General features: G+C 42.8%; 1 protein-coding gene across 2 annotated transcripts in view; it reads right to left on the bottom strand.

Annotated features, from left to right (window-relative positions):
- NR3C2 (nuclear receptor subfamily 3 group C member 2) overlaps positions 1-23262 on the bottom strand; it is a 335429-nt gene that overhangs the window by 139744 nt on the left and 172423 nt on the right. The window contains exon 3 of one of the 2 annotated variants that reach the window (XM_060178985.1): positions 15625-15776. In XM_060178985.1, the coding sequence (XP_060034968.1) occupies positions 15625-15776 (152 nt within the window). The remainder of the gene's footprint in view (positions 1-15624; positions 15777-23262) is intronic. The other variant, XM_060178986.1, reaches the window with a different exon arrangement.

The following is a 23262-nucleotide window of genomic DNA, read 5'->3' as shown; positions in this document are numbered from 1 at the left end:
TTTTACAAATGGTCCTACAAAACCTTCAAAGAAGACCTAATACCTCTACTTTTAAAAGTCTTCCAGGAGATTGAAGACACTGGAATATTCCCTTCCAGTTTCTATGAAGCCAACATCACTTTGATACCAAAAGCAGAAAGGGACACAACCGAAAAAGAAAACTACAGACCAATATCTCTGATGAACACAGATGCTAAAATATTGGACCTGACATGTGCATCTCTCAGATAAGTGACAATTTGGCTACCTATGCACTATGGCCTTCTCTTCTGCTTGTGAAGAGATCTCCAAAAGCCTCTGCCCTTTCTTCACGAGACTGTTTCGCTGTTTCTGGAACATTTATCTCTGGACCACTCTGTGGTTTCCGCCCAACGCCAGCCCGCAGGAGCCGACTTTCCGCTGCGTGGCGCGGGACATTGGGCGCAGGCTCCCTCCACACTGCTCAGCCGCTGGGAACAGGGCAGCAGACATGGCAGGCAAAGCTGCAGCCTCTCATGGCCGAGCACCTTGGCCCGCCCGCCCTCCTGCACGGCTGCCCCGCCTGCCCTCCTGCTATGAAGTCTGGACAGATCCCAGACCACCCGGACACTGCGGCCTCCCTGCCAAAACTGGGCCCCCTGGCCGAGATCCTCAACTCGGCTCTGAAGTCAGAAGAGCTAGAATACACAGAGATTCGTCCAGAGATCGCAACCTACAATTCCTAGAAGTGGAGCTGCATGGATGGTGACCCCCCCAACAACTAAGACAGTACAGATCTAAATTCGTGTTTAAAATGACATGTCTTCGTAACAAAAGTTTCTCTCCTTGTGTACTGAAGACCATGTGTATGTGTGTGTTTAAAGTTTGGTACCATTAACTTTAAGGTTAAAAATGTAACTTTAAGGCTAAATTCTTACTAGGCAAAGTTAAATGAAAAAGGTTTTCAACTTAATTCTCCTAAAGATAAAATTAACTTACATTTAAAGTCTGAGGTAAAAATTAGTTAAATATCAATATATTTTAACTAAGTTGGTCCAAAAAAAAAACCTGCGCACACTTAGGGTGTGTCTCCATCTTGAATGGGTATAACAAAAGGTTAAAAAGACGTTGTTGATATGTAAAAGTCTCAAATTCCTTCTCAATTAGAAACATTAGATTGCGCTATGGTTATGCTAATAATTCTCATGCCTGAGGCTTTTTTCCTTCTATGGTTCATGTTTGCCTTTCCACATTTATTGTTTGAACTTTAAATAGCCTTGGAATCATGCTGGAAGGGACTTCCAATTGTGATAGAGTTATCAATTGTGGTAAACTTCTAACCTGCTACAAGTTTTGTTTCATAAGTAGGTGAATTGCAGCTGTCAAGTTCTTTATAGAAAAGCAGAATTCCGATGGCTGACATTCCCCACTGAGACAGATGTACCACAATTCACCCCTTGGCAATTCTTCAGTGGACATCTGCTTTGGACTGGCACTTCTATCAGACTCACTGGTACACCCTTGGACACTTTGCACAAAACTAACAGCTTCCCTTTATGCTGCTGGGTTTCTCAAAGACTGACTGTAGCCAGCTGCCTTGAGACTCTAGGCCTCACCCTCCCCCCATGCTATAAAATGGTCGTTGAGGCAAGTAACAGCCCCCAGAGGCAAAAGAAGCCCCCAGAGACAGGAAATGTTTTATTTTTAGCTGATAAAGTTTTGCCCACAGAGGCAAAAACGCCCCCCTCAGGCCTTCCCTTGGCAGCACACTGGTTCTTGTTACTCGCTTATATGTTTCTCCATGTTTGTGCCAGTTTCTTTTTTTGAAAATGCCTGTATGATATAGGTTTCTGTTCACCCCACACCCCTGATACTGTGGTCATTTAGTTAAAAAAAAAAAGGGGGGGTAATATGTTGGTATTCTTCATGTTGGTTTGGTCCCCTTTCCCCTACCTCTGAGAGATTTGGTTTGGCCCCTGCTAGTTTTGCCCTTCTTTCTCCCCGCCCCCTATGCTAAGGAGGTCCAGAGTCCCAGCAGCAGCCGCTGAAGGAGAATGATGGGGAAGCACATGGTGTGGTGATCTGCCCGCTCGTGAATAAAGATTAAATTGCAGCTTCTCAGCCCAGCCGTGTGTCCTCGAGTCTCTGTCTCTGTCTACCGCCGCGAAGCTAGCCTGGCCTGCTGGAGCCCCGAACCTTAACAACAAAACCTAACCAAAGAAGTGAAAGACTTGTGTGCTGAAAATTATGACTCACTACTCAAGGAAACTTTAAAAGACACAAAGAAGTGGAACTATATTCCATGTTCATGGGTTAGAAGAATTAACATCATCAAAATGAATATACTAACCAGATACATATACAAATTACTGCTATCCCCATCAAGATAACAACCATATTCTTTAAGAGAATAGAACAAATGCTATAAATGTTTATCTGGTACCAGAAAAGACCTAGAATTGTGTATGAAAACTGCTTGGTACTGGAACATGAATGGGTACACTGGCCAGTGGAATATAATTGAGAGCCCAGAAGTAAGCCCCCACACCTATGGACATCTAATCTTTGACAAAGGTGCCCAGACTATTAAATGGGGGAAGCAGAGTCTCTTCAACAAATGGTGTTGGAAAAAATGGGTTGAAACATGCAGAAGAATGAAACTGAACCACTGTATTTCACCAAATACAAAATAAATTCCAGGTGGATCAAGGACTTGGATGTTAGACCACAAACTATCAGATACTTAGAGGAAAATATTGGCAGAATTCTTTTCCGCATAAATTTTAAAGACATCTTCAATGAAACGAATCCAATTACAAAGAAGACTAAGGCAAGCATAAACCTACGGGACTACATCAAATTAAAAAGCTTCTGCACAGCAAAAGAAACCACTACCCAAACCAAGAGGCCCCTCACAGAATGGGAGATCTTTACATGACATACAGCAGACAAGAGGCTAATAACCAGAATATATAAAGAACTTGCAAATCTCAACAACAAGAAAAAAAAACCCATCCAAAAATGGGGAGAGGACATGGACAGAATATTCACCACAGAAGAGATCCAAAAGGCCGAGAAACACAAGAAAACCAAGTCTTTGATTGTCAGAGAAATGCTAATGAAGACAACAATGAGATACCCACTTTATTCCTGTGAGAATGTCACACATCAGAAAAGGTAACAGCAGCAAATGCTGGAGAGGCTGTGGAGTCAAAGGAACCCTCCTGCACTGCTGGTGGGAATTTAAATTGGTCCAACATCTGTGGAGAACAGTCTGGAGAACTCTCAGAAGGCTAGAAATGGACCTATGCTATGATCCTGCAGTTTATCTCCTGGGGATAGATCCTAAGGAACCCAACACACCCATCCAAAAAGATCTGTGTACACATATGTTCTTGGCAGCACAATTTTTAACAGCCAAAACCTGGAAGCAACACAGGTGTCCAACAACAAATGAGTGGCTGAGCAAGTTGTGGTATATATACACAATGGAATACTACTCAGGTATAAAAAATGGTGACTTCACCATTTTCAGCTGATCTTGGATGGACCTTGAAAAATTCATGTTAAGTGATATGTCAGAAACAGAAGGATGAATATGGGATGATCTCACTCTCAGGCAGAAGTTGAAAAACAAGATCAGAACAGAAAACACAAGTAGAACCTGAACTGGAATTGGCGTATAGCACCAAAGTAAAAGACTCTGGCATGGGGGGGGGGGAAATACAGGTCAAAGAAGGATGACAGAGGACCTAGTGGGGGTTGTACTGTTATATGGAAAAGTGAGAAATATTATGCATGTACAAACTATTGTATTTACTGTCGAATATAAAACATTAATTCCCCAACAAAGAAATTAAAGAAAGAAATGAAAAGAGTTCAAACAGTCCTTGGCTCCCTATCTGACTCAGCAGTTTTGCACCCCTGGCAATGAACTCAGATGGCCATTCACTTCCTGAACAAGGCCCCTAGGGAGACCCAGAGCTTTGCTGTCTCAACAGCTGACTGATAACTAAAGACACATTTAGTTAGTTGCTTGCTTGATCATTTCCTTAATTCTGTGCTCCCTGTTTTAAGAAGACAGCTATATTTCAATTACTAAAAATTCCATCCTCATTTGGCTTGTGCCCAATAGATCTAGGGGCACAACTTCATTGTTCATTCTTGACCCCATCAGCTTCATGTGCACACACACATGAACCAGTGTAGCCCCTATGGAAAACAGTATGTAGAGTCCTTAAATAAAAATGGAAATGCCTTATGCTCCAGCAATACTACTCCTAGGCATATATCTAAAGTACATGAGAAAGGTATTTTCAAAGGATTAATAAATCCTATGTCCATAGCTGCATTATTCACAATAGTCAAAATCCAGAAGCAGCTTAAATGTTCATTGACAGATGACTGGATAAAGGAACTATGGAGTATATATGTTCAATGCAATACTACTCTGATTTAAAAAGATGACATAGTATTGTTTGGGGAAAAATGGATGGAACTGGAAGGTATTATACTTAGCAAAATATGTCAAGAGATAAAAGACAACTACTGGATACTTTCACTCATAGGTGGAATTTAAAGAACTGATACACATGAACTTAAAAAAAAAGTATTCAAAATATCTCAGAGTTTATGAGAACTATATCCACTATTAAAAAGACAGAAGGTAGAAGGGAGGGGAGGGGAAGGCATGGGCCTCTGGCAGTGGATGTGCTTAATCGCATACATGTATGTGGGTGTGAAAACACATCCTAGAATCTCACATTCTGTTTGTGCAAACCACTGTTAAATCATGAGTAATGGCTAAATTTTAAAACCCTCTCCCAATAATCTTTAACTTTATAGACTTTTTGGCATATATTATCCTGTTAGCTACAAGTGAAAGGAGAAAGATCCATGTTCCCAGTGGTACTCTGAAAATACTGCATATTGTGTTTAGGAGATAGCTCACTTGGTAAAGCACACACCTTTCCATGTGCAAGGACCTGGGTTCTAGCCCTGCACCACACAAAAGGCCTTCTTCAGGAGTAGTGGGACAGTGCTGTGGTGCTGCTTCTAATTTCCCTCTCACCTTCTATCTTACGAAATTCTGCTGGGAGTGGTGGGACTGTGCTGGCCTGGAACCTCACCAATAAGCCTGGTGGAAAGAACCCCTGCATACCTGAGGAACCCTGAGATCAGTCTGCAATTACATAGCTTTGAGAGCCATTTCATCTCAGGGAGCACACAGACTTGAAAGCCTCATTCTTAAAGGGAAATGCCTGAGTGTGGCAAACGACAGCATATGATCCGGCTGACCTCACTACAATAGTCTTTAGTCTAAAGGTCTGCTTACAGAAATATAAATCCACTTGGCTTTACATAATAACGACCTTGTTTCTTTTACTACCTTCTAATTCCACAGTGATTTGAGGTTGCTGTGTCTTCCAGATGCTGCGTTTATGAGAGTATAAGCAAAGGAAAACAGGTTGTGAAGTGATTCTAAGTATCGTCCACTCTGCACTGAGAGCTCACAATGTAAATGAAATACACACAAGGTGAAGTGAATGACAATTTACAGCTGAGCCCAAAGTAGAATTAGAAGTAACAGGTTAGAAATCAAAAGGTCTGTATAAATTCTTGGGTCTGTGCCACTGCTAATTTACTGATTTAGGGACGGGGGAGAGAGTCTTTTAACCTTGAGGTGCTTTGATGTCACAAAATGGCTTTCATGTGTATATTTAATGGTTTAGTGACAATTTATTTAAGGTCTCTCTAGGTTCTGGAGCAAAGACTCTGCCCTGTCCCAGAGAAGTTGATTGATTCTTTCTTTCTTCCTTTCTTCCTTTCTTCCTTCCTTTCTTCCTTCCTTCCTTCCTTCCTTCCTTCCTTTTTAATAGATAGCTTTAACAATTTTTTTAATTATCTTTATTTATTGGCTAGAGATAGCCAGAAATCTTGGGGGGAGGGGGAGATAGGGAGAGAGACAGAGAAACACCTGCAGCCCTGCTTCCCCACTTGCAAAGCTTTCCTTCTGCAGGTGGGGACCAGGGTTTCAAACCTGGGTCCCTTGTACATTGTAACATGTGCACTCAACCAGGTGTGCCATCACCCGGTCCCTAAGTTTATTTTTTCTTTTTAATATTTTATTTGTTAGCTACAGAAATAGAGAAGAAAGGGGGTGACAGAGGAGGAGAGAGACACCTGTGGCAAAGCTTCACCACTTGTGAAACATTCCCCCTACAGGTGGGGACTGGGGGCTTGAACCTGGTTCCTTGAGCATTATAACATGTGTACTCAAGCAGGTGTACCACTGCCCAGCCCCCAAAAGTCTGAGCTCTGCCAGAGGCTGAAAGTGCGTCCGGTGGCTCTCAGTATTCTCTCTACTGTTGAGCATCTCACCATGGCCGGGCCCCATCAGTATAGAGGTTCACTGTGGGTGTGTTCTCACTATGTCCTGTCCACCGTGGAAAACGGAAAGGAAGGAAGGGAGGAAAGAAGGAAGGAGGGAAGGGAGGAAAGAAGAAAACCGCTCTAGGAAACACCCAGCATGTCCTCCATTTGCCCCAGGACTCACACTCAGCATCTGTGAATGGTTGTTCCACAAGCTCTAAGGGCAGCTCCACAGGCAGCTCATACAGTACAGGAAAAATGAAGACCCGAGTGAAGTAAAATGAAGAGCAGGCAGTGCAGCATGTTACTGTTATCATTTACATGCTGTTTCTCCAAGGGTGCTACCAGAGAACCCGAAGGTAACAGAAGAAATATTGTGATTTTACTTTCTGATTTGTGAAATCTGTAGAGACACGCTGCTTTTGTGCAGTTTTTCACAGCAATATTACGGCAGCGCAGAACCAAGAAATCAAAATCCAAGAAAACTAAACAACTTGTCTGGTGAGTAGCAGAGGCAGCAATTCAAACTCAATTCTCTGATCTTAATACCATAATGAGAAAGAAGCCTCTCTATATAGTTGGTAGCACACACTACCATTGTGTAGTCCCTCTCTCTCTCTCTTTCCCTGTCTCCCTCCCTCCCTCCCTCTCTCTTGGACAGAGAAGTCCTGAAAAAACTTCAAGAAAATAAGCAGACTAAATGTGAAAAATAAAATTATACATTCCCATTTGTATGGTACAATAATGTGGCTCTTAACTGATGTTATTTGCAAATACGGTATTCTGGATAAGACTTCAAAGTGTTTTTATAATAATTGTTTAAAGAGAAAAAATAAACAATCCATTAGACAGAGCACAAAGAACATGCTTTACACGGCTGAAGAACATTTGCAGTTCCCCCACACAGTCCTGATGACGCCGCAGCACGTGAAGGCTTAAGCCAAAGAGTTCGAAGCTCAGTGGTTAGCCTGCTTCTCCTCACTAGCTGTCATTTCCAGTTCAGTCACTGGTGTCGCTGGTTCTGTTTGGCTTTAACTCACTGACATGAACTCAGCTCTCTCTACCCCCTGCTGATGAGAACTCTCTGCTTTTCTAGTCTATGAAGGCACTTAAGGTTAAGAAGGGAAACCAGAAAATAAACTTTGTAAAGTGCTCAAAAAAATATGTATTCATTTTTTAAAAAAAAACTTAAGAGCTTTATCGAGTATTGGCTCACAGTACAGTCTTTCTTTCTTCACCACTCTTGTCACCAAAGGTCTGTGCTCCCACTACACCCCTATAGATAACCACCATAGTTCTTCCAGTCTTGAAAATAGGTTGAAATTTTGTTTTTTTTACATTTGTATATTCAATTGTCTATATTCTGATATGAATGAAACCATTCTGCAGTTGCCCTTTGCCTCCTTACTTGCTTCACTAAGCATAATCTTCTCAAATCCCACCCACGTTACTCCAAAGAGGACAATACCGTCTTTTTATTGCCTAGTAGTACTCCACTGAGTACATGCCCCTTAACTTTTTATACAGTTGTTGGTCTGCTTCTAAATTCTGCTTCTAAGACCCCTTCTGTTGCATTGCTTGACACTGTGGTCTATTTACATAATCATTGTTTTCATTGGTTTAATCCTCACTGGTTCGTATGCTTTTTCCTTCTCCCCACCCCCTATCCTATGTACTTTCTCTTCCTGACACTTCCGCCTCAGGAGATATAAAAGGACAGGATTTTCTAATGAAGAGAGATTAGATTGTTGAACTGCTTCCCCGCTTGTCAATAAAGATTGAACTGCATCCAGCTCAGCCATGAGTCCCTGGTCATCTCTCTCCCGCCCACAAAGCTAGCCCGGCATCTGGCGCCCCAAAATGGGACCGGCATATGGCACCAACGTGGGGCCTAACCCATCCATCCCCCAGATAAGTAAACTCGCTTGGCTACCCAACCGCCATGGGTTGCCTTTCTACTTATGAAGAGGTTTCCCAAAGCCTCTACTCTTTCTTCATGAGACAGTTTCTCTGTCTCTGGAACATTTTGCTCTGGGCCACACTTTGGTCCCCTGACCGGGAACTTTGGTTCCTTATGACCGTGATCGTAGAGCTTGGGAGATGCACGGAGATTTCCCCTGGGACTTTCTGGACTCCCTTTCCCATGTTTCCTGAGAAGGACTATTCTAGCTTGAAGAGCATTCTTCAGTACCCTGGCAGTCCCCAAGAATGGAGACACGTGGTTAGTTCTACCCTCCTGATTCGATTCTTTCTTCGATGGGAAGACATTTTTAAAAATGGGTGCCTGCAGCAATTCGATGCCGGGCTAGCTTCGCGGGCGGGAGAGAGACAACCAGGTACTCATGGCTGAGCTGGACGCAGTTCAATCTTTATGACTCTATGAATCTGTCCATCTTTCTAAGTTGTTGAATTCATTTTCATACAGATGTCTGATGATCCTGCATGATCTTTTGTATCTCGGACTCATCTGTTGTAGTACCTATTTTAATATCTCCTCTTTCAATTCTGAGTGATTTTACCATAGCTTTCTCTTTTTTTCTTAATGAGTGTAGCCAATGGTTTATATTTTTTATTTATCCTTTCAACGAACCAGCTCTTGGTTCCATTAATCATCTGATGCTCTTCTTGTTGTCTAATTCACTGATTTCTGCCCTGATTTTAACTAGTTTCTGTTTCCTGCTGACCTTTGGATCTCTTTTTTGTTGTTTCTTGTTGGTTTGTTAGATGGCTTATTAGTGATTTCTCCTCTTGATTAATGTGGGCCTGTATTCCTATAAACTTCCCTTTGAAGACTGCTTTTGCTTTGTCCCACAGGATCTGATAACCAGTTTCTTCATTTTCATTAATATCAAAGAAATTCTTAATTTTCTTTTTTGATTTCTTCAATGACCCACATGCTATTCAAAAGCATGTTTTCTAGTCTCCAGACATTGGGGAACTTTCTTTTCTTTTTGTGGTTGATTTCTAGCATTACACCATCATGGTCTGAGCAGATGTATTTTATGATTTTAATATCTGCATATTTGTTGAGGGTGTCTTTGTGACCCAGCATATATGGTCATTCCTTGTGAATGATCCATGTGTATCTGAGAAGAATGTGTATTCACTTCATTTGGGATGGAAATTTCTGTATGTATCTGTTAGGTCCATTTCACCTATAGTTTCATTTAAAACTATTTCCCTGTTGTAGTCCAGGAAGTGGCACAGTGATAAAGCTTTGGACTCTCAAACATGAGGTCCTGGGTTTGATCCCTGGCAGCACATGTGCCAGAGTGATGTCTGGTTCTTTCTCCTCCTATCTTTCTCATTAATAAATAAATTAAATAAATAAAAATAAAAATCTATTTCCGTTGGTTTTTTTGTTCAGATCATCAAGCTCTTGCTATGAGTGGTGTGTTAAGATCTTCTACTCTTATTGCATTATTGTTAATATCTCCCTTAAGTACAGTGAGTACTTGTTTTATATATTTGGGTACACTTAAATTTGGAGCATATATATTTATAGTGGGTTGGTTATGTCTTCTTGTTGGACTGATCCTTTGACCATTATATAGTGTCCCTCTATGTCTCTACCTATTTTCTTTACCTGAAAGTGTATTTTATCTGAGAACAGAATTGCTGTTCCTGCCCTTTTTTTCTGCATTGCTGGCTTGGAATGTCTTGCTCCATTCTCTTACATTAGGTTTCCATTTATCTTTTCTTTGAATGCATGTTTCTGGGAGACAGATAGTAAATGGATGATGTTCCTTAATCCATTTAGCTGCTTTGAGTCTTTTGACAGGTAAATTTAGGCCATTTACATTTAGGGTGATTGATATAAATGGTTTAAGTACATCCATTCTGGTTTTTGTTTTAAGGTTGTTTAGGTTGTTGATTCTTTTCTCGTTTGCTTCTGTCATTTTGTATGGATGGGTTTCTATGGTGATTTCCTCACTAACTCTGCTTGTACTTCCTGTAAATCTCAGTTCCTTGTTTTGTATTGTGGTTACTATAACTAACCAGTAACTAAAATATTGCAGCTTAAAAAGATTTTTTTGAAGTCTTAGACTAACTAGTATTTGATAATACTGTTTTATTCATTAATTCCCTCCCCTTTCCTATTTTGTTATTCTTTCTTGTTTCTATTGTGTTGTTAGTTCTAGTCTACTGCTATTTACACCTCACTTAAAATGTGTTATCTTCTGCTTCTTTTCAGTAATTCCTGTAAGGTAGGATTGGTGGTGGCAAATTTCTTTAGCTACTGAATATTTTTAAAAGACTTATTTCTACCTTGTATTTGAAGGTCAACTTTGCAAGATAGAGTGAGTATATGCAGCTGGCAGTTCTTATCTTTTAGTATTTTAAATATGTCATTCTACTCTCTCCTAGCTTCTCGGGTTTGTGAAGAGAAATATAATGAGAACCTGATAACTTTACCTTTGTATGTCACTTCTTTCCTTTCTCTAGCAGCCTGCAAAATTCTTTCCTGTCCTGAAGTTTTGGTAGTTTTGCTATGACATATGTTGGTGTTGGTATTTAGGTATCTAGGTGTACATTCTGCTTCTTCTACAAGTTTATATTCAGAGGATTGCCTAGGTGAGGGCATTTTTCGGCTATTAATTTCCCTGAATATATAGCCTCTGCCCCCTTCCCCCTTACCTCTCCCTCAGGAATTCCAGTCTTACATTTGACCTTTTGCTGGAGTCTGCTATTTCACAGAGGGTTGCTTCATTCTTTCTAATCTTTCTTCTCCATCATCTTTAAATTAAAAGAGTGAGCTAGTTATATCTCCTAGTTTAGATATTCTTTCCACTGGCTGAGCGAGTCTACTTCCAAGGCCTGATACTTAAGTTTGTACTTTACTCAAGGTGTCTTTCACACGCTGAGATTCTATTTGAAGTTTTTCTTTTGTGCTTTCTAACTGCTTAGTGCATTCTGTTTGAAGTTCTCTCATGTTTTCTAATTCTTGGAGAACTCTGTTTGGAGTTCTTCTTTTGTGTTTCCTAACTCCTTAGTAAAATAGTCTTTCAACTTCTGAGTATGCTTCTCAATATTGTGATTAGACCTTGAAGAGACTTCATAATGAGTTTTCGTTAGTCTTTCTCTGGTCATACCAGTATATCTAGAATTTCCTAGAGCCTTTTTTTTTTTTCCTTCTTCTTCATTTCTGTCTCTTTGAGTTATGATGTTTGTTTTTGCTAATTCTCTGTTGTTTGAGCATTCATTGTGCTGGTTATTGCTGAGTCAATAGGTGATGCTATTATTATAATTACTGGATTTCACTCTGTTTATATATTAGGTGGTAGTGGGGGATTGGGAGCTGGGCTTATGTTTCTTGTTATTCTCTTGAGTTTTATACTCTCTATCTTCTCTACAGAGTTTCAGTCTGAATTCAGGCCACGGGGTGGCAGTTTGAAGAAGCAGGGCTCAGTTTACCATTTGGTTGTCAGCTGCTGCCTTTTAACCTTTTAACTGCCAGCTGCTGCAAATTACCTTTTCTTCTGCCTTAGTTTGGGGGGCAGACCAGACTGGCCAGGCAAATCCCTTGTTACTGTGGTGTGACCAATTCAGCAGATTTTCATTCCCAAGATCATGGGCCAAAACTCAAAGGTTACCCCCTCTCCCAGTTAGCACCATGAGCATCCTTGACTCATGTTGCTCACAGGCAAAATGGTGCTGTCTATTGCTGGAGCTCCCAGCCTCCACATGCTTGGCTTCAACCCTGTGCCCTTCTCACCTCATCCACACACACCAGCACCCACCTGAGAGGCCTTGATGCATGTGGATGTCCCAGCTGCAGTTTAGTAAGGTTTATGGATTTGATGTTTGTCAATATTTGTTGTTTTGGGGGAAGAGTCTTTGCTGCATACTGTTAGTCCATAGCCATGCCTCCCAGAATTCCCATACCCACGTTCGTAAACACACATGCATAAAACTCAGTTGTCACACATACACTCTTCTCTGAGTATCAAACGGGTCTTCTCAATGTTTCCATCACTTCTTCTAGTACCATCAGATAAGCATGAATACAATGACATGAACTCGAGAACAAACATGGAAAATACAAAGACAAGATCATAAAATCTGGAGTTATGTTACTTTATGTTGGCATGAGGCTTTGTGTTATAAGAGTATTTTGTCATCACTGGGGCTTCATTGTTCTAGGCTAACTTTTTGTAGAAAGGAGAGAGATTGAGAATGGGAGAGTGTTTGTGTTGACTCAGAACACAGCACAGGACTGCTCTGTTGTCTTAGTGTTGCCCATACAGTGTACCAGCGGCATGAAACTGGGCCACAGGTCAGGTGAAGCAGGCACCTTCCTAGCTGAGCTCTCTAGGCGGCTGCTGGAGTCATATGTCTTTAGTCTTGGCCTCAGTTTGGCTTTGATTCTGAATATATTAGCTAATTAGATATGCTCCCAATTGTCTTTCTCTGTAAAGACAAAAAGAAGTAACACCCACATACCATACTTTGGTGAAGTGAGTGCTTTAAATGATATAAAGCACTATAAAAATACTTTCTCACATCAAAAAAAGCTCCAATACAAGATAGATATCTCAGAGATAGAGGCCAGGGCTTGCAAGCTGAGGCCCCTATTCAATCTACATATGCCAGAGCTGAGTGGTGCTCTGGCCTCTCACAGTCTCCCTCTCATTAAACAGTTCCAATATAAAGATAGCTCCACCCTTCATTTCTACACATGCACAGATGATAAAAGAGTGCACAAATAAAAAATAGGTTTCTATCCTTCATGAAGTCTGTATTTTAAATTTGTAGCCTTGCTTCATGCAGGGAAGCACTAAAATTTGAATTCCCAACTAAGTAGAGAATGAATTTTATTAATAAAAAAGTCTTAAAAAGGAAAAATTTCATAAAATTTTGCACCAACTGATGAGCTTTTTAGTAACAAGAAGGGGTGTATGGACATTTAGGCTTTCCCGTATTTATCTATTCCTCGGTTACAAAAGTGACTCATTTATTTCCATAGAAACTACTTAAAGCAACAAAAATGAACCCAAACTGCTCGGCAACCTTTTGCTCAGAAGCATAGAAGAGACAACTGACTGAAACTGACTGACATCATGGTTCTGAGAAACAGGCTTACAGGGAGGGCACCAGAGTCCCCTGCTGTCCACTCCCAAATGCCCTTCCCAATCATTCTTTATCTTTACAGTCCCCCCTGCTATGCTCACTGATTAGAGAGCCTACTAGGGAGGAGCTCTTACAGTGGGAAGTGCAGGGTGGGAGTAGAAAGCTACTAAGGAGAAATCTATCTACTGACTGTGCTGAGCCAATCATACAGCTGTGGGAAGAGTAGGGCTAAAGGGAGTTCAGGACTGAACTAAGTTACGTAGTTAATTTTCTGGAAATCATCCTCTAGTAACAGAACCCACGTTTTCCTAGTGAGAAAAGCATTCCACTGCCCCTCTTCTAGTTGGTTGTTCTGTTGGACCCATCTAGCCAGGCTGTGTCTACCAGCTACAGCAGTATTGGTGGAGGTGTGGGCTGTCTGTGAACCAAGTTTAGCCCAAGAGGAATCAATTAGGGGATTTTAAAAGAAATGCTGAAAGCAGAACATCTCTTTGTAATGGAGGGTTGGTAGCTATCTCCTCACCATAAGAGACCTGCATGAGAACAGAGTCAGAGCAAAGTCAAGTGTTGGAGAGAATAGAACTGAGTTCTAATGACCTAGCTTAACAGCTTGACTTTCTAGAAACCAAGCTTAGAACTTTCCAGTTCTGTGGGCCAATGAATATCCATGGGTGCCCAAGCTGCCCTTTGTGTTGAATTTCTGTCATCAGTAGCCAGAAGTCACATCTTAAGACAGAGACACTGAGGGAGTCAGGCAGTGGCGCAGTGGGTTTAGCGCATGTGGCACAAAGCGCAAGGACAGGCGTAAGGATCCCGGTTCGAGCCCCCGGCTCCCCACCTGCAGGGGAGTCGCATCACAGGCAGTGAAGCAGGTCTGCAGGTGTCTATCTTTCTCTCCCCAGCTCTGTCTTCCCCTCCTCTCTCCATTTCTCTCTGTCCTATCCAACAACGAACAACATCAACAATGGCAATAATAATAACCACAACAAGGCTACAACAACAAGGGCAACAAAAGGGGGAAAAAAATGACCTCCAGGAGCGGTGGATTGCTGGTGCAGGCACCGAGCCCAGCAATAACCCTGGAGGAAAAAAAAAAAAGACAGAGACACTGAATACTTATTAGAGATTCAAGGCCAGGTCTGGGGACTAAGAAATTATCACTACAATAAACCATGTAGAGACATGTGTTGCATGTACAAACTATTGTATTTACTGTTGAATATAAAACATTAATTCCCCAATAAAGAAAAAACATGTGTTGTGGATTAAATCACATGCAATCAACTTCTAAAGCCAAGAAACCATGATCTTGTTTCACTCTGTAATGAAGGATGCTCTCCTGCAAAGCTGAGGTGAGACATCTGAGACATTCATGCTGAGGTCTGAAGTGGCTGAGCACACTGCTCTGAGCAACAGGCCTGCGAGGGTCCTAATGCTGAGAAGAAGTGGCAACTACACAACAGTCCCTCTGCCAGCTGCAGGAAGTCTACAATTAACCAGACACATAAGTCTTCAGCATTAGGAAAGCCACCTGGCCTAAGTCTGCCACTAGTCAGTGGCCTCTAAAAGAGGATGGAGAAGGTGAAAACTGAAAGAGTCTTTCTCCATAGGCCATGTCATTTCTTGGACAGATGCAAAAGCTCATCTAAAGGAGAACCTCCCATTCTCATTTCAATGACTTCTTTGGAAATCGTCAGAAATAACTAAGGCAGGACTCAAGCCGGAACCTGGGGTCTGAGGCAGCTGGTAAATGAAACTATTCCACATGGAATATGACAGCTTACATGGCAGGCATGAGTCTGCTTCTCAGTGTGTTCGTTTGCTGTGAAGACACATTTGCCGAGTTGCACAAAGACAGCACTTTGCTGTGCGTTCTGTATGTGCCCAGTCAAATGCTCCTCCAGACTGAGCACATTACATTTGCAAGGGCAGATTTTTCTAGGTCTCACTGAAAACATGAACCAAGACAAATAAGCAGAAAAAAAAAAACTCTTTCTGACAATTTCAAATTCTGCCCATGGGATATTGCTCAGTGAAAAATCTCCAGTTGTTTTTTTAGGTAAGGCATTGGTTCTGCTGTTTCTCCTTTGAAAGTCACCTATTTATCATTCACAGATGACATCAGAAAACAGTTTTGAAGACTCTCCCGATAAGGCTATTGTGTTAACCGTGCAAGCAGACTACACACTAGGAGAAAAAAAAATGTGTAAAAAGAACACCCACATGAATATTTACCTTCCACCGCTCTTTTGAAGAAGACTTTGCAGCTGCCACAGGTGACCACCCCATAGTGACATCCTGAAGCCTCATCCCCACACACCAAACATATTTTGGAAGGTCTTGAGGATCCAGCGGAAACACTTCGTAAAGAAGAGCTGGGGAGAGAAATCAAGATTTCAGTAACTGCACAGTGCAACTTAGCCCAGAACATCAACAAGCCCAGCCCGTAACTGAACGCCGCTGCAGCAGGGAAGGTGTGGATGATGTGGCTTAGAAACTGAAGGTGGATCCTGTCACTGGAGAGGTGACAGCAGGCATCATGTGCAGCAAAGCTTCTTCTCAGCACTAAGAAATAAGAGGCACCCAGTTTGAGCCCCCGGCTCCCCACCTGCAGGGGAGTCGTTTCACAGGTGGTGAAGCAGGTCTGCAGGTGTCTATCTTTCTCTCCCCCACTGCCTCTCTCCTCTCTCAATTTCTCTCTGTTCTATCCAATGACAGCAGCAATAACAACAACAACAACAACAACAACAACCACAACAGTGATAAAAAATAACAAGGGCAACAAAAGGGGAAAAAATGGTCTCCAGGAGCAGTGGATTCATAGTGCAGGCACTGAGCCCCAGCAATAACCCTGGAAGCCAAAAAAAGAAAGAAAAGAAAGAAAAGAAAAGAAAAGAAATAAGAAGCACATGCAAGCCATTCTCCCTTTCCCTAGTTGATTGTGACTCTTTTTTTTCCTCCAGGGTTATCGATGGTGCTTGGTTCCTGCACTACGAATCCACTGCTCTTGCAGGCTATTTTTTTCCTTTTGTTGCCCTTATTGTTTATAGTTGTTGCTATTATTATTGTCGTTATTGCTGTCATTGTTGTTGGGTTAGACAGAGAGAAATCAAGAGAGGAGGGGAAGACATAAGGGGAGAGAAAGATAGACACCTGCAGACCTGCTTCACCTCTGTGAAGTGACCTCCTACAGGCAGGGAGCGGGGGTGGGGGGAATCAAACCGGACTCCTTACACAAAACCGGAATCCTTACACCAGTCCTTGCACTTCGCACCACATGCGCTTAACCTGGTGCACTACTGCCCGGCCCTCTTATTGTGAGTTTTTAATAGAAAGCATCGAAATCGGTATTCTCCGCACTTAAGGCAAACAGGGAGGGGAAGAAACCTGAGCCAAATCATCACAGAAGAATTCTAGGCATCAGTGAGCTATTAAAATACTTCTCAACTCTGTCTTCGCCCAGACTCAGATTAATTACCTCAATTATGCTGGATTAAAAACAAAAACCCTCCTTACCAAAGCAGTGCACTAAAAAGGTCTCCACTGACAGCAGTTTTATCATACGGAACTTGCAGATTTTCTCTGTTACCTTACCAAGTATGTTCAGATTTCTTAATTTTGCTTACTCATTTAATAAACTAGGTATTTTTAATCATGTGAAACCGAAGGATTACAGGCAGTAGTTTGTTTTGAGCTAAATAAACCCACTTAAAGAATAATCTGGTTGAATACTTCGTTTTAATTTCAGGTAGAGACATAAAAGGAGAGATAGGAGAGACATCACAGCACTGCTCTCTTGTGCATGAAGCTCCCATGAAGTGGCCGGAACTCATGTTCTGGTGATGTACTCTCCTGTCCTGTCCCTGCATGAATACTGTCACGAAGGGGAAATGTTCTCAAGCTAAGTGTCGCTGGGCTGGCTAATGACATAATCCTATAGTCCAGCAACAAATGTATGCTGAGCATCACAGAAGCAAAACTTTTCCTTTATTCTCACACATCTGTAGTCATGTGGAGAGACTGAATTGCAAAATTACCTGCCTGCAGGTCCTGTGAAAGTTACTGTAGAAGTAACTAGAAAACACCCTGTCTCTGTCTTCAGAGTAGGAGCACATGAGCTCTCATGGTCAGTGGCAGCACACTGTGGGGTCAGAGCCCTGCAGAGCAGGCAGGGTTACATCCCATGAGGTGACAGCTGACCCAGCAAGGGGCAGAGAAAGAACGCACAACAGCTTGGGGAAATGCAAACTTGTCACATTCAGAAAACCGTGAGATGTCTTTCATGAAACAGTGGTTCTGTGGGGACAACGATTCCAAGAAAACATACCAAAAAAGGCTTGAATGGCTACATGGTGGTGATGATTTCTATTTTCAAATTAACAAAGGCAAGATTATTTGTACCTTGGTAATTGAAAAAAAAAAATGACTTAAAATACTTGAACTACTATCACCAAAAAGCAGTGTAGGAACCAAGATTGGCAAGACGCACAGAGCACAGCAGACTGACTTTCTAGAAAAATGGCTTCTTAAATCAGGGTCTGAAAGCATGTTCTCTAAAGTGGTTTCTTTCTCTGAGAAAAGTGCTCCTTATTATGCTTACTAGTGCCCTCTGACCTTTTTTTATAGCATTAGAAGCATTCAACTTCAGTATCATAATTCCTTCTGTATATTGGTCAGCATAAGTCCATCCACATTCTGACTCTCTTCCACTATATGGGGAAACCCAGGACTTTGTAAACATTTAGAAACATCACCATAATCATCATGAATTTGCAAAGCATTCTCACAACTGTAAGCATGTGTAGGGCTTATACTCAATGCTTCTCTGAGTCTTGGTGTCCAAACTTAAAGGACTTTTAGCTTTAGTCTCTGGAATTCTCCCCCTACCCAAAACCACTTTTGACAGCTGGTGTCCTCTTTTCTCAGTTTCCAGTATCCTCACATAACAAGGATTTCCAAATGTTTACCTCCAGACTTAGCTGTCAGTGAGACATCTCCCTTGGTGTCTTTGACAAGCACTCAATACTGACACCTCCCACACTTGGATGGTCCTTTCCTTGTCCTTCCCACAGGCATTCTCATCTCAGTGAATGCAGCAGTTATGGGGTGGACTGTGTTTGCTCCAACATCCCCACAATGAACTCCTCGTCTCCAGGACTTCAAAGTGTGATTGCATATGGGATACACTATAACAGATGTAACTGGTGAATATGAAGTCACCTTGCAGTAGAGTGTGTGTCTAGTCCACTGTGGCTTATCCACCCATTGTGATGGATAAGGACACAGGGACATGGACGGACACACACACACACACCACACAACCATGAAAATGTGAAGCTTCTGCAGACAAGTCCAAAGATGGCCAACAAGTCCCGAGAAGCTGCCAGAGATGCTTGGAAGCCATCTTCCTCAGAGTCCTAGGTGGGAGCCCACTCTGCCAGCATGTTCACCTTGGGCTCCTGGCCTTTCCAGAAGTGCTAGATGTCAAAGGCCACCTGACAAGTGGGATTTTGGTGGGACAGCCCCAGCAACTGGCACAGTGTCTTGGACTCCTGGATTCCTTTCTCTCACACCACAACTCAGGCTGCTCTGTTCTGTTCACTTTACTCGCTGGAAACGTGCTGATTCTAACTGCTTCCCACATCCTCCCCTGGTATGGAGTCCAATAAGTCAACACCTCGTGCATAAGCCCCCAGCTGATCTTCCCGGTGCTCCATGCACCCTCCTTCCCCTGGAGCCAGAAAGCTCTTCTTCGTGACTTGCAGGAAATCTCCGTAGACTTGCACACATAAGCAAACCCCCATGGCCTCAGAACCACAGCAGGCCACCCAGAGAGTGCCAACCTCCATCATGAGTTCTTTCCTCTTCACCATCACTGGCTTCTCGCAGCCCTCAAGCATGCCACAAGCTAGCACCCTAGGGCCTTTGTACTTGCTCTGCTTGCCTCTCTAGGTCTGTCCATAACTCCTGTCTCCTTTTTCAGAGTTCTATTCGAAAGGCACCTTCCCAGTCAGGTTTTTTGACTATGCTGCTGAAAATTCCCTTTCCTCAGAGCCCCCTTTATTCCTTTCCTTTCCTTCCTAGAGCCTGTCACCTCTAACATGGCTCCTTGTCTTTTGCTTCCTTATTGATTGTTTCATGCACAAGCTCACGAAGGGCTAGTCCATCTCCCCATATTCACACTGTGGGCCGGCGTGGAGAATGGCACCTGGTCCAGAGCAGCCCCCTGGCCGATTCGTGGACATGTGAGAAACACACCTCAAACAACTGGTGCTTCCACAAGTCAGTGCAGGGCATGTGCCAGCCTTTAATTCTGAAGGCCGAGTGCCCACTTGTAGGAAGCAACAGGATGGCTTTTTAACTGTCTCTGAGTGGGAAACGTTTGGAGAAGATGAAGAGTGCAGTTCGCACAGAAATAAGACACATTGTGAAATCCTAATTAAAAACAAATTTGCTTAATTACAGAATTAAAGTAAACATGAATTACTTTCCCTTCTTGCTTGCTAACAATTGACAATGACAATACAGCAAATTTGCCCTCCTCTGCCTTTGGGCTGCTCTCCATTCCTGGGTTCCCAAAGGCTGCACTAAGCTCCTCCTCTTACAATGCCTCCTCTAGTTCCCTAGCTCTTTCTCACTTTCTTTTAAAAAATATTTTATTGATTTTAATGAGAGAAAGAGGAGGAGCAGTGAGAGTGACAGAGAAGCAGAAGAGGCCATAGCAACGCTCAGCTCTAGCTTCTAGTGTGGCAGGAATTGAATGTGGACTCTTTAAGGCCTCAGGCATGAAAATCTAGTGCACAAACTACTGTGTGGTGGAGCTGGGTGGCAGCGTACCCAGTAGAGTGCACATGTTAGTTACCAAGGGTGAGGATGCAGGTGCAAGCCCTGTCTCTACCAGCAGGGGGTAAGCTCCAAGAGCACTGGAACAGCACTGCAGGCGCCTCTGTCCCCTGCCCTCCCTAGTTCTGGCTCTACCATAAAAGAAAGGGAACACATTGGCCGCCAGGAATGTCGTCCTGCACAGGCACGGAGGCCTAGCAACAGTCCTAGTGGCAAAGAAAGTAGTACTAATTCAGAGAAATAAAAACACATTACTGTCTAGCCTCCCCAGCCCGCTTTCTCGTTTTCCCTAGTTTAACCCTCGACTATCTTTTATTTCTACATTCTTGTCTTCCAGGAACTTCAAGTTACTGTCCCACCTCTCAAGCAGTGCTCTGATGAAGGACTTATTTCTATCTTACTATCTGGTTTCCAACTCTCCCCACATTCCTGATGTATGTTGTTTTGTTTTTTTTCTTTCTCTCTCTTTTATCAGTGATTTAATATTTATTCACAGAATTATAAGATAACAGGAGTATAATTCCATACTGTTTCCACCAGTTGGCTCCACTAGAAACTGTAATAGTTCTCCCAAGGCCACAGATAAGGGTTTTGGGTTGAATATATATATCCACATCTTTTCTATGGTCCTGTCTTCTCTTCCTTTTTAAAAAATTTTTAAAAATATTTATTTATTTATTTTCCCTTTTGTTGCCCTTGTTTTTTAGTTATTATTGTTGTTGATGTCTTCGTTGTTGGATAGGACAGAGAGAAATGGAGAGAGGAGGGGAAGACAGAGCTGGGGAGAGAAAGACAGACACCTGCAGACCTGCTTCACTGCCTGTGAAGCGACTCCCCTGCAGGTGGGGAGCCGGGGGCTCGAACCAGGATCCTTATGCCAGTCCTTGCACTTTGCACCATGTGAGCTTAACCTGCTGCGCTACCGCCCGACTCCCCTTCTTTTCCTTTCTAAGCCACACCAACACCTATTACTACTTCTGAATGTCCATTTATCCTCTCCCCTTCTCTTTCTGGGTCATGATGGAATTGGAATTCACAGGCCTCTGATCATCTTTCCATAACATTTCTCCCTCTCTGGGAGAATGGACCAAAACTCTTTTATGGGGTACAGAAGGTGGATGTACTTCTTTCACCTAATATTTCTGCCACTGTATTCTGTTAGCTTCTGGAAGGTCACTGCTGTCTGCCAGGCAACCCAGTCCAGACTCGTCCTGCCAAGTCCTGCTCAGTCCAGCCTTGCAAAAGCCCATGTCACCTGTAAGGGCTCTTCTCTAACTCAGCCTGTCCTCCGTCGAGTTCTTTCTATTGTGACAAATGAATTTTCCAGTTCAGATCTGACTGCATTACTCCCAGCTCAGTAATCGTCACTGTCCCTCCCTAGCCCCACCCAAACTGAGAAGCTTAGGAGGACCTTAGGTTGCATACATTCTCTCTCTCTCTCTCTCTCTCTCTCACTCACTGCCCACTCTTATGTGTTACACAGATGCCAGCATCCCCAAGGAAGGGTGGAGGGCTGAGGAAGCCACCTGCACACAGCAGTGTTTCTTTCTCCCCACTCCCTGCCCATCCTTCTGGGCCCCAGATGTTCCCAGCCCCAACCTCCATGCTCCCTTCCAGTTCAGTGTAGCCTTCTAGGAGCCTTTCCCTTCCTTCCTCCCTCACTTCTGCCCTAGTGCTGCTCTTACTCCCTGCAGGGTAAAGCCCTTGACACACACTGTCACTGTCACAGCCATTAGGGCAGTGTTAGTAGTACGTATTGAATGACTGAGCCCACACTCCTAATTTCATTACCAGTGAGCATAGATGTCCATGTGGAAGGTCAAATTAATGAGGCCAAGGTTACAGGTCCAATTTCCATGCAGTTCACTGAGCTTTGCACACAAGGCACGAAGCACCTAAGGACACAGACTAGTCTCCAAAGCACAGCCAGCTGTCTCACCAACACACGCACCACTAACACACAGGGCAGGCCACCAACTGGAGACGGGTCAGGACAACTCCAGTTCACTGTCAGTCCACTGATGAAACTGAAAGATGGCTGAGAGGTTACAGATCTGGATTTAAGAAATATATTGTAGGAGGCTGGGCAGAGGAGACCTAGTAGTGTGCACATATTACAAGGTGAAAGGAGCCAGGTTCAAAACCCTGGTCCCCACCTGCAGGGGGGAAGCTTCACAAGTGGTGAAGCAGTGCTACAGGTGTCTCTCTCTCTCTCTTTCTCACCTGTGCCTCTCAATTTCTGTCTCTATCCAAAAATTAAATAAAATTATATATATATATATATATATATATATATATATATATATATATATATATATATATATATATATATGGCCTCCAGGGTTATCGCTGGGACTCAGGGCCTGCACTACAAATCCACTGCCATGGGAGGCTGTCTTTCCCTTTTGTTGTGCTTGTTGTTTATTGTTATTGTTATTATTATCATCGTTACTGTGGTGGTTGTTGTTGGATAGGACAGAGAGAAACTGAGAGAGGAGGAGAAGGCAAAGAGGGGAGAGAGACAGACAGACACCTGCAGACCTGCTTCACTGCCCGTAAAGCAACCCCTCTGCAGGTGGGGAGCCGGAGGTTCGAACCAGAAGCCTTACGCTGGTCTGTGAGCATCATGTCATATGCACTTAACCCACTGTGCACCCTCCCAGCATCCAAAATAAAAATCATTTTAAAAAGAAACATATCTCAATGGGATGGGAAATAGCATACCAGCTAGAACACTAAACTTGCAAGCCTGAGTTTGATTCCACACCCCACACCCCCAGCACTGCATATGCTACAGTGATGCCCTGGCATCTCTCTCTGTTAAAATAAACCTTGAAAATGATATAGAGTGTGCATTTTTACAAGGTGGGGAAATGGAATAAAGGGGAAAGGCTCACTTTTGAACTCATATCTTTGAACTAGAATGTTACACTGTTATAAACCTTGTTCAGCCATCTGGTGTAAGAGCTTGCCTTTAGAGTAGAAACATCTACATACAATGTAAGACTCAAAACTGCA

Source organism: Erinaceus europaeus, chromosome 19 (genome assembly GCF_950295315.1).
Source record: "Erinaceus europaeus chromosome 19, mEriEur2.1, whole genome shotgun sequence".
Lineage (NCBI taxonomy): Eukaryota > Metazoa > Chordata > Mammalia > Eulipotyphla > Erinaceidae > Erinaceus > Erinaceus europaeus.
Note: the sequence above shows the minus strand (reverse complement) of the source record. Positions and strands in the feature narration are given on the sequence as shown.